The sequence below is a fragment of the Oncorhynchus mykiss genome, chromosome 23 (assembly GCF_013265735.2).
Source record: "Oncorhynchus mykiss isolate Arlee chromosome 23, USDA_OmykA_1.1, whole genome shotgun sequence".
Lineage (NCBI taxonomy): Eukaryota > Metazoa > Chordata > Actinopteri > Salmoniformes > Salmonidae > Oncorhynchus > Oncorhynchus mykiss.
This window is the reverse complement of record NC_048587.1, coordinates 15629786-15648103: the sequence shown is the minus strand read 5'-3', so window position 1 is coordinate 15648103 and position 18318 is coordinate 15629786. Positions and strand designations below refer to the sequence as shown.

At 42.4% G+C, this 18318-nt stretch overlaps 2 protein-coding genes across 3 annotated transcripts in view; one reads left to right on the top strand and one right to left on the bottom strand.

Moving 5' to 3' along the window:
* The first annotated feature begins 1855 nt into the window (after nucleotides 1-1855).
* LOC110502324 (placenta associated 9) lies at nucleotides 1856-14457 on the top strand. The gene is made up of 4 exons (XM_036960995.1): nucleotides 1856-2089; nucleotides 2165-2248; nucleotides 10518-10609; nucleotides 13222-14457. The coding sequence occupies exons 2-4, from the start codon at nucleotides 2185-2187 to the stop codon at nucleotides 13375-13377; spliced, it is 312 nt and encodes a 103-aa protein (XP_036816890.1). The 5' UTR covers nucleotides 1856-2089; nucleotides 2165-2184; the 3' UTR covers nucleotides 13378-14457.
* LOC110502323 (serine/threonine-protein kinase 32C) overlaps nucleotides 14451-18318 on the bottom strand; it is an 87644-nt gene continuing 83776 nt past the window's right edge. For both annotated transcript variants that reach the window (XM_036960993.1, XM_036960994.1), the window contains one exon: nucleotides 14451-17436. In XM_036960993.1, the coding sequence (XP_036816888.1) occupies nucleotides 17247-17436 (190 nt within the window). In that variant the 3' untranslated portion in view covers nucleotides 14451-17246. The remainder of the gene's footprint in view (nucleotides 17437-18318) is intronic.

Below are 18318 nucleotides of genomic sequence, written 5' to 3'. Positions count from 1 at the left end.
CCCCTTGTCTCTATTCCGGTCCCAGACCTGGAATAAACCTCCAGGTCTGTGGCGTGTTGGTAATCAGACGCTGTAAGGGGATAGATACAGACTTACAGTTTATCTAGGGAACAATGATCTGGGATCTTAGGCAGTTAGTCGAGATAGAGACACTAGGAGGATCAGAGATGAGAGAGAGCGAGAGAGAGAGAGCGCAATGACTTTCTAAGCAGGGAGATCCTATTCAGTCAGGATAAGAAGGTATGTAGAAGCTTCCTCCACCTCTGATCTCTAAACTAGGATGAAGATGTCCCCTACAACGTTCCCCACAGTCAGCGAAGGATCAACAAAATCTTTGACCTTTGACTCATTTCAGATAGTACAGCTGTCTAAACGCTCACTTGACTAAAACTCTATCTCCTCATTGTGATTAAGATAGCAACATACACTATATAGTAAAGAATGTAATATTTGATGTTTACAATATGTGAATCTAGGAATCAGTGGGGCTGACTGAAGTCTGACTGGAACAGTGAGAGAAGAGATAAACCAGAGGCAAAGGTCATCGTTGACGTCCCATCTGCACAGAAACACACACACACACGCGCAAGCACGCTCACACACACACATCAGATTGAACCCTAACCCCTTTGTTAGTGACAGGGAGGGATGTGTCTGCCAAAGAGTTAACTGGTATCCAGAGCTGACCTAATCTTTTGGCAGGACAATGGTGTTTTGTAGGGTCTGTAGAATGCTAGGAGATGGGGCATGAACTAAGAAACTGGGCGTGGGTGCAAGCTGTCCCCCTTCCGCCACCAAAGGTCCTTTCTAATGGGCTGTGTAGCACTCGGCCACCCCCTACCCTGGAGCATTGAGGCTTAGATGGCTGGGAGGCTCTGTTCCATTCAGCACAACTCCCTGTCTATCTGATGATGACCCTCTTGGCAGGCCAACCACTGTTGTTCCTGGAAAGGCTACCAGGGGACCTAGCTGTGCTTCCCACACAACTCTCCTTGCAAGAGAGAGAGAGAGATATTATCCCTGCACCCACCCTCCCCTCCCGCTCTCTCTGTCCCCTTGGTTGTCAGGCGTCTCTTGACTGCCTCTTTTCTCTGTTGTTGAGTTTTGGTTTATTAGTGGTATGCGGTAATAACATGTTCCACAACCAGCCATCTTCATGCCTCTCTCTCTCTCTCCCTCTCTCTCTCTCTCTCTCTCTCTCTCTCCTGCTCCCCCCCCCTCTCTCTCTCTCTCTCCTGCTCCCTCTCTCTCTCTCTCTCTCTCTCTCTCTCTCTCTCTCTCTCTCCTGCTCCCTCTCTCTCTCTCTCTCTCTCTCTCCTGCTCTCTCTCTCTCTCTCTCTCTCTCCCCCCCTCTCCCCCTCTCTCTCTCTCTCTCTCTCTCTGTCTCTCTCTCTCTCCCCCTCTCTCTCGACAGTCATATCAATGGTCCCTGTCCGAACCCACCATCCCCCACTTTTCCTCCACTTCTTTCCCACCCTGCTTAAGTTCTCCTCTTCAGAGCTGCTTACGAGGCCAGACAGTCAGCCCCTGATGGAGCCAAAGAAAGTCAAGCTTTAATGCTTAATGGAGATAACCATGTTCACTACGTAAGAGCCTCCGCAGTGTGCGTGTGCCTGCGTTCATGCGAGTGTGTGCACGTGCATGTGCATGTGACAGTACACCATTTTTTTTTTTTTTACAAAATCAATTAAGGCAGCTGTAACTACAAGCATTCCTACAGATTATAAAGGATATGGTTTCTTCATGCTGAATTGACCCAGTGTGTCACTACACACCATACCGTTCCACAATGATTACAACCCTATCTTCATGCCCTTCATACTAAATGTTATCCGTGTTGGAATGACCTTCCCTGAAAAGAGCTACAGGAGTAAAGCTCTGCTGAGGAGTCCCACCCTAGAAATAACCCCACCCCTCCGTTCACCCCTCAGCCTCCTCCCAGATAGAGGGCTTTTGTTCTGCACCTAATGTTTTCATTAGGAAACTGGGCGAGAGAGAGAGAGAGAGAGAGAGAGAGAGAGAGAGAGAAGGAAGGAAATTGCATACAGTCTAGGTTAGCATTCAGGAGATTTTGGGCACTGAATACACTGTGAGTATTTCTTTCTTTCTTCCCCCGTATTTCTCTTATTGCAAGCACCAGTTAGACTCTACTCTTACCCTCCAGCTCCTCTCCTCTCCTCCGCCATGACCCTTCCCGCCACCATCTCACTTGGACTTCTGCTCCTCCTCATTGGCTACACAGCAGCAGGTAAGATATGTGATTCGGTGTGGCTGGGGTTAGAGGTCATAGGGGAAAGAGCAGGGGGCACAGCAGATGTGTAAACAAACCATAAATAGATGTGCGGTTCACTCTGTTAGATTCTGTTCTAAGTTGTTTGATAGAAGTGCTATTTTCTAAGTGACTTTGTAACAGTGTAGTGATGAACAGTACTCACTATGCAGTGGAGTTGAATAGTCCTTTGTGATGTCTAACCTGAACATGAATTGGAGATCTTTCCACTGTAAAATGGGCTGATTCTTCAAGGAATATCCATCTTGGCCATTCAGGATCTGTCACTGAGCATATAGGTTACAGGATATGTGTGTGCGTGGGTGACAGTTGGATGAACATGTGTGTGTGTGTGTGTGTGTGTGTGTGTGTGTGTGTGTGTGTGTGTGTGTGTGTGTGTGTGTGTGTGTGTGTGTGTGTGTGTGTGTGTGTGTGTGTGTGTGCGCATGATATATATATTATATATATATATATATAGAGATAGATAGATAGATATTTAAAGTATATATATAAACAGTCAAAGGTTTGGACACCTACTCATTCAAGGGTTTTTTCTTAATGTTGACTATTTTCTACATTGTAGAATGATAGTGAAGACATCACAACTATGAAATAACACATAGAATCATGTAGTAACCCAAAAAGTGTTAAACAAATCATAATATATTTTATATTTGAGATTCTTCAAATAGCCACCCTTTGCCTTGATCACAGCTTTGCACACTCTTGGCATTCTCTCAACCAGCTTCACCTGGAATGCTTTTCCAACAGTCTTGAAGGAGTTCCCACATATGCTGAGCACTAGTTGGCTGCTTTTCATTCACTCTGCAGTCCAACTCATCCCAAACCATCTCAATTGGGTTGATGTCGGGTGATTGTGGAGGCCAGGTCATCTGATGCAGCACTTCATTACTATCCATATTGGTCAAATAGCCCTTACACAGCCATTGTCCTGTTGAAAAACAAATTCTAGTCTCACTAAGCGCAAACTAGATGGGATGGCGTATTGCTGCAGAATGCTGTGGTAGCCATGCTGGTTAAGTGTGCCTTGAATTCTAAATAAATCACAGTGTCACCAGTAAAGCACCCCCACACCATCACACCTCCTCCTCCCTGCTTCATTGTGGGACCACATATGCAGAGATCCTCCGTTCACCTCCTCTGCATCTCACAAAGATACGGCGGTTGGAACCAAAAATATAAAATTTGGACTCATCAGACACAAGGACAGTCTAATGTACATTGCACATGTTTCTTGGCCCAAGCAAGTCTCTTCTTCTTATTGGTGTCCTTTAGTAGTGGTTTCTTTGCAGCAATTCGACCATGAAGGCCTGATTCACGCAGTCTCCTCTGAATAGTTGATGTTGAGATATGTCTGTTACTTGAACTTAGTGAAGCATTTGTTTGGTCTGCAATCTGAGGTGCAATTAACTCTAATGAACTTATCCTCTGCAGCAGAGGTAACTCTGGTGCTTCCTTTCCTGTGGAGGTCCACATGAGAGCCAGTTTCATCATAGCGTATAATGTTTTTTTGCAACTGCACTTGAAGAAACTTTCAAAGTTCTTGACATTTTCTGAATTGACTGACCTTCAGGTCTTAAAGCAATGATGGATTGTAATTTCTCTTTGCTTATTTGAGCTGTTCTTGCCATAATATGGACTTGGTCTTTTACCAAATAGGGCTATCTTCTGTATACCACCCCTACCTTGTCACAACACAACTGATTGGCTCAAACACATTAAGAAGGAAAGAAATTCCACAAATTAACACACCTGTTATTAATTGAAATGCATTACAGGTGACTACCTCATGAAGCTGGTTGAGAGAATGCCAAGAGTGTGCAAAGCTGGCATCAAGGCAAAGAGTGGCTACTTTGTATAAATGTAAAATATATTTAAATTTGTTTAAAATCAAATCAAATTGTATTAGTCACATGCGCCGAATAAAACAAGTGTAGACCTTACAGTGAACTGCTTGCTACAATGCGCTTAAAAAAATATATGAATAAGAATAAGAAATAAAAGCAACAAGTAATTAAAGAGCAGCAGTAAAATAACAATAGCGAGACTATACACAGGGGGGTACCGGTACAGGGTCAATGTGCATGGGCATCGGTTAGTCGAGGTAATTGAGGTCTTCCTTAGTCGAGGTAATTGAGGTGTTTAACACTTTTTTTGGCTACTACAAGATCACAACTATGAAATAGCACATATGGAATGTCTTCACTATTATTCTACAATGGAGAAAATAGTCCACATTTGGAAAAAGTAGGTACGTCCAAACATTTGACTGGTACTGTATAGAGAGAGATTACACTCATGAGGTTAAAACATCTGTTTCTTATTTTTAATGCAGCATTGACCTTTCTCCATGTAGTCCTCATCAGTATTGATTTTTTTTTACAAAAATCTTCTATTTTATCCTTATATGTCTAATGTTTATCTATCATTCCAATCTTGTTTACTGCTCAAAGAAAATTGTAAACATTTTAGCCCCCCCTCCGTATCCTACTCTTTGAGGACTTGATTGGGCTTGAGTGTGACTTCATACACAAGGAATGGCCAACACATGGAACCACACACTAGTTCTTGCTCTCTCTGCCAACCCAATATTGATTCAGGAAATACTCTGGAGATCTGACTAACAGCTTGTTAGTCTCTTTTCCATGGGCGGGTCTGTATTAGGCAAGCTCTGGTTTGTGGGACCACTGGTGTTGTGTACAAACTGACCTAATGCCCTGGCTCGGGCTGTATTCGTCAGTATTCACTCCACTGCACGTCTTGCCCTGTCTCCTGTGGCCAGCGCAAACACACATGTAAACATGAACACCCCACAGAGACACAGACACACAGAGACAGGCCAACACACACACCATCTTCCAAACCTGTCTCCCAGGGCAGATGGTGTTAGATCAGACTCTTGTGGGCTGTTGTGTTTTCCTTTTCTATGTCCTCTGAGTGTGTGGGTCAGTATTTCTCCAGGTGCAGCTGTGACATAATACACATATGAGTGTGCACTTCATCAGGCATGTCATCATCTGCCTTTGTCCAACACATACTGCACACACACACACACACACACACACACACACACACACACACACACACACACACACACACACACACACACACACACACACACACACACACACACACACACACACACACACACACACACACAAGTGGCGTAGCACAGTTTCCTGTGGCCCCTCGCGAAACTATTGCTATGGGGCAGTGATAAAAATGTGCAGTTTTATACATAGAGATCCTATTAAATTACTAGTATTCTAATTCATAGTGAAGGGCTGCTCTGCCTTCTTAACAACACTATCAACAAAGCAGTTCCTACAGGCCCTAGTTTTGTTGCACCTGGACTACTGTTCATGCCAGATGAGGCTGGTGACTTGAAAAATTGAGAAGGATGGGAGACCCACGGTATAAGCACGGAACGCACGGAGATGTCAAAGTGTATTTCATAAATCGTGACAGAGTAATTATTTTAACCTAAAGCATTTAATAAAGACATGTATAGTACAAGACTATAGGGAATGGGAATGAGAGGGCTACTTACATGGTGTTTGGAAGGGATCACAGCAGTGATTGAATGAGGTATGCGGCATGAGTTGAGGTGTTCAGAGGCTTGACTTCAGTGCAGGACAGGATTTGACTGGAAAGCCAAAAACAATAGCACAACACACTAAACAGTTAGACAAAAGAGCTAAGAATGAGTTAGTCCAAGCAAAGAGTAAAATCATTGATGTGTAATAATGTGATTGTATATGTGTATGTGACTGACTCTACATACGTTAATGAGAGAAAATTGATAGGTCACAGTGCTTGGAGAGGAAACATTCAATATGCCAGTGGATGAGCAGGCACATGAGACGTGGCTTCAGTTCATGTCAGGAGAGAGTTGACAATGCTAGTGAAGTGGTCATCACCTCTTAATCGGGGAACAGGAGGGGACTATAAATGCATGAAGTTATCAATTAGTTACCCTGACCAAATGGACAGCGCACATAGGCTGTATGCAGCTGCTCTTATTAGTAGCCTACAGTTGATCAGACTGAAAATTGGTCTCGTTTTCATCCCATTCAGCATGTCAGATCTCTAATGTTAGGGTGATGCCTAGGCTGCTATAACATTTATGTAATGAGTTTTTGCTTATGTCTGTCCAGAGTGGTTATGTGTTATCATCTTTGCTAAATAAATACCAGAGGAAAGTGGAAAACCTACTTGAGCGCGCGAAAAATATGCGTTGCCTCTTGAATCTAACTTTTAATGGATGACGCGATGGAAGCTATTGAATTGATTTCGACATTCTAGAAAAAGACAGTAGACAGTTCCATATGTTCAGCAAGTAAATCAAATCAAATTTCATTGGTCACATAAACATATTTAGCAGATGTTATTGCGGGTGTAGCAAAATACTTGTGTTTCTAGCTTCAACAGTGCAGTAGTATCTAAAAACGATTCACAACAACACATCTAAAAGTAAAAGAATGCAATATAGAAATATAGAAATATTAGATTGAGCAATGTCGGAGTGGCATTGACTAAAATACAGTAGAATAGAATACAGTATATACATATGAGATGAGTAAAGCAGTATGTAAACATTATTAAAGTGACTAGTGTTCCATTATTAAAGTGGCCAGTGATTCCAAGTCTATGTATATAGGGCAGCAGCCTCTAAGGTGCAGGCTTGTGTAACTGGGTGGAACCCGTCTAGTGATGGCTATTTAACAGTCTGATGGCCTTGAAGTAGAAGCTGTTTTTCAGTCTCTCGGTCCCAGCTTTGATGCACCTGTACTGACCTCGCCTTCTGGATCATAGTGGGGTGAACAGGCCGTGGCTCGGGTGGTTGATGTCCTTGATGACCTTTTTGGGCTTCCTGTGACATCGGGTGCTGTAGGTGTCCTGGAGGCCAGGTAGTTTGCCCCCGGTGATGCATTGAGAAGACCGCACCACCCTCTGGAGAGCCCTGCAGTTGCGGGCGGTGCAGTTGCCGTACCAGGTGGTGATACTACCCGAAAGGATGCTCTCAATTGTGCATCTGTAAAAGTTTGTGAGGGTTTTAGGGGCCAAGCCAAATTTCTTCAGTCTCCTGAGGTTGAAGAGGCACTGTTGCGCCTCTTGTGATGTGTACGCCGAGGAACTTGAAGCTTTCCACCTTCACCACTGCGGTTCCGTCAAAGTGGAGAAGGTGGAGAGCTTCAAGTTCCTCGTAATTTGAAATTACCGCTGCAAGCTCCTTGGAGTTGCACTAGCGGAACTATCCCTCTCGTCTTGTCTTTTTCCCAGAAGCTTGAATCTGATGTGGGCATTTATATGCTCCCTGATTTTGTTTTGGCGTTTAGCTAAACAATCTATGTTCTTTAGGTAACTGGACCCCTCTTTTGCCCAAGGATGACTTTCCAAAAAGCAGGCAAGGCCAGAAATATAGGCGGTTTGATGAGAGGCTCCCTGTTAACCAGCTACTGTTATACTTTTGATACCAATTGGTATTGAACGCCCTCACCTTTTCATCCTTCTTCATGAAACTGATTTCAGGCAGAGGTCAACCCTCGGTTTTAATTCACTTCTTCAGTTGCAAGTAGCTAGCTACTGCTACTTGCTACTGAAGTTAGCAAGGCAAATTGAAATAAATTGCATTAGCTGGACACAAAAATAAAGTTCTAAAACCAAGAAAACAATGTATAATCTACCTCCTCCGTCTCCTGTAACTTGAAGAAACTAATTTGAATTGAATAATATCCCCCAAAAATGTTCAACTATAATTTTTCAATCTCTATCTAATCATGTCACCAACTCACCAAGCTTCTCAACACAGAGATCGTACTCCCCTTCCTCCTCTGAGGAGCCTCCACTGGTTCAGTCGTGTGGTCAGGTGCCACAAAGAGGGACCTTGGAAAATGGACAATTGGCTCGGAACAGGGTTATACCAGTAACACACACACACTTCCCTGACAGTCTTCAGCTGCAGTCTTAGGGTCTTTTGGTTCCCCTCCATGTTGATAACCAAACTAGGAGCAGCAAAGGCTGTTTAAACTGGCAAAGCAGGGAAGTCTGGCATTCGACAGCAAACCACTGTGTTCAGGCTACATACACCACATAACTCTCAAACTGAGACAGCATCCACTGTGTCGCGTGCTAAAACACACATCTTTCACAGAATGGGATCAATCGATGCTCACATGTGACGTCTTCCTAAGAAAAAAAAGTCCTTAGCTATTGTAGTTTGCCAATTGGCCCATACACTCAGATGAATTGAACTTACTGAAAAGGAATGGTGCTTATGTCTGCTTATGTCTGTGTACATGCTGTAGTACTGATGCAGAGACACCTGGCATGTTATGGAGCTCCATCTTACAATCATCCCTTGGGTTTCCTTGGCTTTTGTCCTAGATATGATCTGTGGTGTTGTAATGGAGCTTGTAAAATTGTACCGCGGGATAGCTCCATAAAAACAGCACAACCGGCAATCAACGACTGCTATTCACAGGACACTGGAGGACAGTCTTGACGCCGGGAAAATAAATGGTCCTTATCTTGTGCTCATTTTCTGACAGGCAGGGAATAGACAACTAGAACTATGAGGCCAAATTCAACACCTAGTAGACTGCTAAATATCAGAGAAGAAGAGGCGAAGCGAGAGGGTTTACTCCGCCTAAAATCTCTCCACGTTCAGAAGATCATTAGTTATTAAGCAAGTGAGCAAGGAGAATTTAGTCAAGATAAACATGTATTGCTATTTTGATACGAGGCTTATTTTCTCTAAATGAAGTTTCGTACTGCTTAGGCTGTTAGGAGTGTACCGATACGTGTGATGCACGTGACATCGCGGCAACTTAGAGAAAACACATTTTATGTCGGAGACGGTCTATGCACATTCATGAGACTAGCATAGCATCTCACTTTCCACTGAATACAAGCGGTTGACGTCAACACCCATCATCAAATGTTCAAAATAGTATTCAAATAACAAGATGTATCCACCTATCCAAAGAGAGTAAAAGGCGAGCGCTTGAGAGCTTGCCGTTCCGCTAAGGGGACCGCAAATCCCATTGTTAGAGCGGAGACATAGGCATCTCGTCATTATATCTAGTATCTCTGTATGCAGTGTATGTTGTATGTAAATGTCTTTGTCTTGTGTTTGTAATACCCTTCAGCGTGCACAAGGGCTTGGGACAATATATAGTACGTAAGAAATGTCTAGCTTAAAGACCTATGTTAAACAGTTCTGTGATGTGATGGAAACCAGATGCAACAGGAAGTGTGGCTGAAGACAATAGAAAGGACACCATGCAATAGATTATGCATGGTCTATGCTCCACTAATTAGGATGAAGAAACTTGTCTTCACAGACATACGGACCGCACATCCCAGCCACATTCATCGGCAGAGACCAGAGCTTCAGCTCACAGAGAAAATAGGGGGGCTCTTTAAAAGGGTCTGGGTGGTTAATTGGAACCATGAAACCTGGATGACCAAGAGAAATAACCTGGTGGAACAATGTATATGGAGGTTTCTTCACCACCCCCAACCCATAAAGGTGCAAGGTTGATTCAAAGTGAGACCGCCTTCCCTTCCAGACAAAGGGTTGCATCAAAGCTATGCCATTTCTAGTAGTAGACTACCAAGCCTAAAGGTAGCAAGGTAAAACACAGGCAGTGATGCTGCTCCTTAATGCTAACCCTGGATCAGTGGCATTTCTTCTAAACAAACTGGGTCACGTACTGGTGAGAGTGAGGGTGAACTGATCCCAACTCAGTTTGTGGCAGTGTGATGTCAACAGAATGGCATGTGGTCAGAGGTTGTGGTGAACTGGATAGCTGTGCTGCAGGCTGCCTGCAGAGCAGAGATGTAGAGGTAATAGAAAACACTTGGAACGGGCTGTGAACCAGTAAGAGGGAGAGAGAGAGGAAGGAGCAGGAGAGGAGACAAGAAATACTTGTTTTGGTGACCTTTAGAGATTAGCTGGATGAAGATTTATAATGGAACTCAAGCTGTGGATAGAGATAGTAGACAAAAATACACTGTGCATTCTCAGGCCGAGGGAGAATTTGAGAATTTTGCTGTGCTGGGTATTGGGGTCCATACATACTACAATGTATCCTATAGTCTAGGCTCTATGTAGGATACTAAGGTGTTGTAATGGAAAGGTAATATCAGAAATACTGAAATACTGTTAGAAATATTGTTGTATTGTATGGAAAATGATGCCTTCTCCTCTGTTTTCCATCAGGACCTGAGTCTGAGCTCCAACCCAGAGCTGTGCGGTCGAGTGCCTGTCAGGACCACAGTACTCTTCATGACAGACTGGATGTAGTGGAGAAGGTAGAGTAAGACGCAATGCTTTTCACGGGTCTCTTTCTGTCACACCATAACAACATCATATGGAGTTACAAAGCCTTCACAAACCCTGTATCCCTTTAACTGCCTCTTCTTGAGAAATATGTTGAAAAAATTGTTTGACCTTTGCATTCCTATTTCTAATTACTCGAATAAGAACTCAAAATATAATTTTTTCAAGTTGATGTTTTATAAGTAAAATACAGAGCTCTACCACGTGGTTGAGAAGTCACATTAGAATGGCAATTTGCATGGGATTTTTTACTTATCTCAAAAATAGAACATGAATTACTTCAATGGCTTTCATAGGTAAGCATTGGTAAACAAGGACTGATTTCAAATTTGAGTGTCCAAATATGAATATTCAATTACATAATATGGTTTTCTTGAATTTGAAATGATCGAGGTCAGGGATGGCCAACTAGCGGCCCAAAGCCCCCGTTTTGTAGGCCCACAGATCAATTTCCCCCAAAAATTCAATTAAAGTTAGGAACTCAGTCAGGGTCTCAACTTACTGTTGAGAGTTAGAATAGTAGAATAGACAATTCATTTTGAAATTTGGTTGTGCATCAGCAGTTTCTCTCTTGTTATGTAAGTCACTGACAGTCACTGAATTAGTCCATGCCGGCTAAACATTTTTAGATGTTTTAGATGTTTTCTATGCCCAATGGCAAATGTTTAGAATGAATGAGAATTCACTCTAAAACTGCTCATTTTAAATGAGTAGAATTGCATGAAATGAGTTAGAAATTGCTAAATCTTTACTCCGCCCCATGGCAAAAGAATTGCATCAAACGTGCTTTAAAACTGCGACATTCTTCTCTTTGCCTCATGGCACAGATGTGGGTGCGCAGAATCGCTAGCCACTATGCCCCCACCCCCATCGAAGTCGCCCCGTCCCCGATACAGGTTCTTCCATCATGTTTCCACATGATCCGACTATATTTTGAGATAATGAATGACAAAGAGCAGGTTTTAATGACTATTATAGGCCTTATTTTACAGGTGACCTTTCATCTGAATATTGATTAATTGACTCCATGGGCATGAAATGGGGTTTAACCCATTTGTTGCCAACAATTCAATCATATTTTTAAAAAGTATTTGTTATAAAAAATGTTTGTGCCCTATTCTTAGTCCAGCGTACTTTTTTAATGACATATCAACTGCCTGGTAGAGAAATGTATTTACATATTCCTACTCTTCAAGGTCTCTACTAACAGGGATGGTGCAATATTCATCCCTCACCATCTGAATTCCTGCCTTTTATCCCATATCTTTGGTGACTGATTTTGAGTTTTCTTAAAGCCCTCTGAGTGGGCCAAGTTAGTGCCACAACACTGAACTTCAGCAACCCAAAAGGATACCAAGTATGTCAATTGCTGCAGGAGGGCTGAGGGAGTTGACCAATCAAGTTGAAGTAAAGATTTATTTTATATCCACTTCTAAATCCACTGTCAAATGTAAATCAAAACCAAATGTCATACTATATGAGGGGGATATAACATGGTGCTTTTCCAAAAATGTAGCCTTTTGTGGCTACACTTTATAATGATATTCTAATTCTTATAAATTATTTGTTAAGCATTTATGTAGGCTTTAAAAAACCATAACATATATACTTTGCTTCAAGTGTGACCTATCTTTCTTTGTATCTCACACACAAATAAATCTAGCCTTATTTAAAAATAGTTTCACATTTCCCAATTTCCAGGGCAGACATTCAATCATCCAAGGAATTTGGGAGATTTCCCAGTGGTTTGTAACATTACTACATTGTATAATATTTTTTTTTATGGTGACACTAAAATAATCTGCACTATTTCCTTAAAAGGAAAAGTTTTTTGTACTAACAATGCCCATCCAAACCACTCAGCAGTGGAAATCACTCAGTTACAAAAAAGTATTGGTTCACACCACCCAGGGAGTATTGCTGTTGAATGAGTATTGGCTGCATCTGAGGAGAACCTACAGTACCAATCAAAAGTTTGGACACACTTACTCATTCCAGGGTTTTTCTTTATTTTTACTATTTTCTACATTGTAGAATAATAGTGAAGACATCAAAACGATGAAATATTACAAATGGAATCATGTAGTAACCAAATCAAAATTCTTCAAAGTAGCCGCCTTGATGACAGCTTTGCACACTCTTGGTCTGTAAATAGAGAACTAATGGAACAAACGTCAGTGTCGCATCTCTAGCAACCAGAAGATGAGAAAGTAGGAACTTGTTATAAAAAAATGAAAATAAAAGGCGAAAAATGACATTTTCTGCTGGTGAATATGCGCTCTCATATTGTTTTCTTTGGAAACGGTGGTATAAGCGGGATAAACGCCTCCATTCTGTACATTACCTTGGAAAAATTAACTCTGCAAAGAACTCTGAGTCGTCCATTATTTCCAAGGCAATGTACAGAACGTCAGTGTTTACCCTTTATGTAACAGCGTCACCTTGATAGGCTACATTACATTTTTGCCATATTGCTTACTATCCAATTCTTTCAGATCTGCACTCAGATGGCTCTAGGTTCTAGGGGTAGGACCTAGAAATCAATGTGAGTTGAGCTGATAATGACCCTGTCTGTCCCCTGCAGCGTGTAGAGGACACAGTCCAGAAGCTGGAGGATGAGCTGGCTGTGCTCCTGGATGCCATAGAGGCCCCTGAGTGGAGCCCCCTGCTGGAAACTGCTGGAAAACCTGTGGTGGACATCCTGGATGGCCAGGGACTGGGAGAAGGTGGCGACTCCTGAGAGAGGAGAGCAAAGATCTCTGTTGAGGGGCTATGCTACTTCACTCTGCCCTGATGAGGGTGCACCTGGCAAGGACAGACAATGAAAGATACTTGAATGTACAATCTTTGTTTTTCTGGACTTGAAAGTGTACACAAACTGTATAAAACAAGCCCTTTGATGAGTAAACACAGGCTTAGTATGTATTCTGTGCAACAGTTGATAGATCACGACACTAATGCTTACTTGACTGCATAATACACTCCTCTAATCCTCAGACACTCTCATCCTTTCTTCTTAGACTAAACCGGAATCCCTACACACAAGGGTAACTGTCTCAGCCTCTCAGGACGGCTACAGTTCTAAACAATTGATATGTTGTTTTTTTTATCTAGTAATGTATTCTCTTCTGTGTGGGATTGTGTCCCTTTCTCGTCCCATGCCTCTGTTCCACCCCCTGGTGCCAGTTGAGAGCTACACATGCAGCACCGAGCCACAAGGTAGGCCGTGCCCTTTACCACAGATCAAGAATCAGGTTACACAACCCCTATCCTAAACCATTAGGGAGGCTTGAAATAACACCCAACCTTGTATCAGTGGTTAAGGGCAACTAATAATCTCAATGTGAATGAATGATGAAAACCACTAGAGAGTACTGGAAGGATTTTATTTATCAAAGCAGCTAAAGCAACATGTTTCAATACACAGAGCAGTTTGAATAGGTACAGTACATGGTTTCCACTGAGACCCAGGCTAGTTGCAAGTGTATTTATTTTAGTCCCCATACAAATCTTACAGAACATGTTCAAAATCGAAACACAAAGAGAAGAGTGGTCATAGATTTTGTTTTCTCAAAAATGGACGATACAATACTAAAATGTTGCTACAAAGATAAGACAGTAATATTATCTGTGAGAGCTTTAATCCTTATCCAGTTGATGGGAAAAGTACTGTGGTAATTGGTCACTCGTTCTATCACAATGCTGTTTGAAACACCCAGGTAAATATACTTACGACAATGTTATCCAATAAACTAGCATTGTAAACACAATGGTACAAACATATTAAAAAACTTTTTTTGGGGGGGGGGGGGGGGGGGGGGGGGGGTTTAGGCAAGCAACATCCAACCAGGAATGGAGATGCATTTGGAATTATATCAAGGGAATGACATTAGGCTACAATATTGTTGAACTTAGAAATAAACTACAGAGCAGGGCTCCCATTAAAATCAATGACTATTCATTACAAGCAATCAACACAATTCCATGGCCATTTCTAGCATCCGGTCAAGCTTTTTCATCTAGTCGTCAGTAGCGAGGACAATGTAAAGACATGTCGAAGAGCAGTATTTAAAGACTTTTCACATAGCTAAGGGCAGACTCACACAATGCCCCAAACCCTTGGCCCTTTACCATATACATAACAAAGCACAGAAAACCTAAACTTACCCACATTGGAGCATAGGAGGGCATAGATACTGACTTATTCAATCATCCGCTTAAATAAAAGCCTGTGCACTTGAACATATTCTTAAGACAATCTACGGGATGCCAAAAGTCACTGCATACCATCTAAAATATCATGGCATCCATAGAACACTGGGAATAAATGATTTGTACAGTCGTAGGTCTTAAAATCCGTTTTTAAAAAGCAAACCTAGACATCACATAGGCAGGCAAGCAGGACAGGGCTACACTGATTATATGAGGCCTCTCCTCTGTCAATCATCAGAACACAGGTGAACATCAAGGAATTCTACTGCCTGAAGCTTGCATGTGCACATACTGTAAGCCACACAAACCCTAGTGGTTGGCTCTTCTACAAGATCTGCTTTAAAACTGTAAATAGAGGTACATGCAAAAATGCAGGGTTCGAGACGCTATCGGGGTAACTAATGAGCTTATTTTCACAGGAAGTCAGATATTCTTTTTTTTACCCCCATATAATTGAATAATATTTTATTTCCCCCCCCAACAAAAACATTCCTTTATATATAATCACAATAAATGTTTTCATACAAATGATAGTATTGTCACAGAAGGAACAGTGGTTCTATGCGCTACAGAGAGGAAACATACCTTCACACACAAAGTTCTTAGAAATGGCTATGCAAATGGTAGAAAAGCTTTGGCATATCTGCCTACAAGTTGTGCCTGCACACTTGGAAATAAAATGAGTACAACAGTGTATGAACGTTTGGCTTCATTACTGCTCTCCATTTAGTAACATGTATGTTTAGTAAGCAGTCCCACATAGAACTGTGGAGAGTTAGGTTAGGCTATTTACACCTTACTTTGTTAGGCCTTAGGGTTTTAAGGTGGACGATGCTACATGTTCCCAGATGTCCAGGATGAGACGAATGGCACCACCTTAAAATGTACCACTGTCCCTTTTAGGTGACCGTTTCAACCACACAACTAATAATACTGCCCCATGATAATTTCTTCATATAGGAGTGATCGACACAATCGTATGAGAGACGATTTGTTCAAATGTCACGGTCGTCTTAGTCTAATAAGGGACAATGTTCAACTACGACACTCTTCTGTAGCTATTCAATAGAAGTTGATCATGTCTGATCCGTGGGAAAAAGAAAAGACTAGAACAGGAAAAGCCTCCCCAAGACCAGGTCAATTTAACTAAACCCTTTATGGGGTACACTCAATATGATTCTTCTTCTATGGTCGGATCCCCTGGTGGTGACATTGTTTATGTTTAACACATAAGAACTCAAGCAGTACGAGCATGTAACCCACAGTGGAGCAGTGGGATAATAGAACCGCATCTTGGCAACAGTCACAGAGGTCGACGGTGAGGGAAACCTTCCATTTACACCACAGATGTACTAAGTCCCTCTAACTGACAGGGCGTTTGGAAAAAACGTCTGGAAGAAGGTTCCGTTGGAGGAGCGTAATCGCCCGTAGTAATAATCAAACCAGCATGCTGATGCATAATATAGTCACAACTAACGCGTAATGAATGGCTATTGATTAACAATCAACACCACTTTAAAAATGGTTCTACGTTATCGGATTGAACGAGTGATCTATTTTGAATTGCAAAACCTCCTTGTCCCGAATGACCCATACTGTTATTGCATGTATCTAGTAGAAGACTCACTTACTGTGACTGGAAAACAACATTTACCCTCCTCTAAAAGTCTCTTTCCACTGCACTACCTTAGGAATAGAATGACATAGAACACCGTAATATAATAGTTACTCGATGTCTATGTGCACTGCACTGTATATTGGCATTGTGATACTTGAACAATTATATACTGTAATTGAAATGAAAGGCATTTGGAGAAGGTAACCGGGCAACAGTAATAGCCGTTCAGAATAGGAGGACTGCGCAGAGAGTAGGAGAGGGGTTGCACGAGCTACACAGGCAACTGTCTAACTCAGTTGAATAATTCAGTGTGTGAGTTTGCAGAGGTAGCTACATCTACTCGGGGCTAAAAGAGAGCGGGAGCGCAAACAAAAGACAAATATTTAAAAAGAAACTCTTAAACCTGGCTCCTAATTTCTCTGTATGTTGTCATGCTCATATCGTGTGGCTTCTGCTGCTTGTTATCCCCTCTTGTAGTGAGTGATACCTTACTTTCATGCTATACGTTGCATAGAAATGAGTTAGAGCTTATTCTAGGGCGCGGAGGGCGGGACCGCCCTGTAACCCTGCAGTTTCATTCATGCCTTAACGGTGGATGCTACAGAAGAAGAAATAGGAGAGCCATTTTGTGTCCTGCTGTGCGTTGTTGTCCTGCTGTGCCTTCCAGTTCCTCCAGTCATCATGGCTACATAGGAGAGGTTAGAGTATCTATAGGCATGGTTCCACACACGCACACACACACACAGCAGCCTGAGAGACCACCAGGTGGTGGTGTGGTGCTAGCAGCTGCCAGGAGAGGAGCAGACCGAGCCGCACATGCTTAGTTTGGAGGAGGACTCGGGTTCAGGATCCTCATCCTCTGTGCCTCCCTCAGCCTCCCCGGATCCGTCTCCATCACCATCATCACCCCCCTCGGCAGCTCCTTCAGACTCCCCTCCCTCTGCACCCTCCTCCTGCCTCTTTTTCAACCTGAGAGACATACAGAAACAGTTCAAAGTTTGGACACACCTACTCATTCAAGGGTTTTTCTTTATTCTTACTATTTTCTACATTGTAGAATAATAGTGACGACAACACAACTATGAAATAACACACATGGAATCATGGAGTAACCAAAAAAGTGTTGGGGGGGTCATACATACACTACCGTTCAAAAGTCTAGGGTCACTTAGAAATGTCCTTGTTTTTGAAAGAAAAGCACATTTTTTTCTTACATTAAAATAACATCAAATTGATCAGAAATACAGTGTAGACATTGTTAATGTTGTAAATGACTATTGTAGCTGGAAAATGCACATTTTTTAATGAAATATCTACATAGGCGTACAGAGGCCCATTATCAGCAACCACCACTCCTGTGTTCCAATGGCACGTTGTGCTCACTAATCCAAGTTTATCATTTCAAAAGGCTAATTGATCATGAGAAAACCCTTTTGCAATTATGTTAGCACAGCAAACCACTAGTCTCAACGTCAACAGTGAAGAGGCGACTCCGGGATGCTGGCCTTCTAGGCAGAGCTCCCCTGTCCAGTGTGTGTTCTTTTGCTCATCTTAATCTTTTATTTTTATTGGCCACTCTGCCTAAAAAGGCCAGCATCCCGGAGTCGCCTCTTCACTGTTGACGTTGAGACTGGTGTTTTGGGGGTACTATTTAATGAAGCTGCCAGTTGAGGACTTGTGAGGCGTCTGTTTCTCAAACTAGACACTAATGTACTTGTCCTCTTGCTCAGTTGTGCACCGGGGCCTCCCACTGCTCTTTCTATTCTGGTTAGGGCCAGTTTACTACTCCCTTCACAGAACAGCGCACACAGCGTTGTACGAGATCTTCAGTTTCTTGTCAATTTCTCACAT

Bases quoted from the DNA above. Each gene is read 5' to 3' on its own strand.
- LOC110502324 (XM_036960995.1), top strand. From the start codon at position 2,185: ATGACCCTTCCCGCCACCATCTCACTTGGACTTCTGCTCCTCCTCATT. The intron at 2,249-10,517 runs GTAAGATATGTG...GTTTTCCATCAG, and splicing joins CATTGGCTACACAGCAGCAG to GACCTGAGTCTGAGCTCCAA. The intron at 10,610-13,221 runs GTAGAGTAAGAC...TGTCCCCTGCAG, and splicing joins GACTGGATGTAGTGGAGAAG to CGTGTAGAGGACACAGTCCA.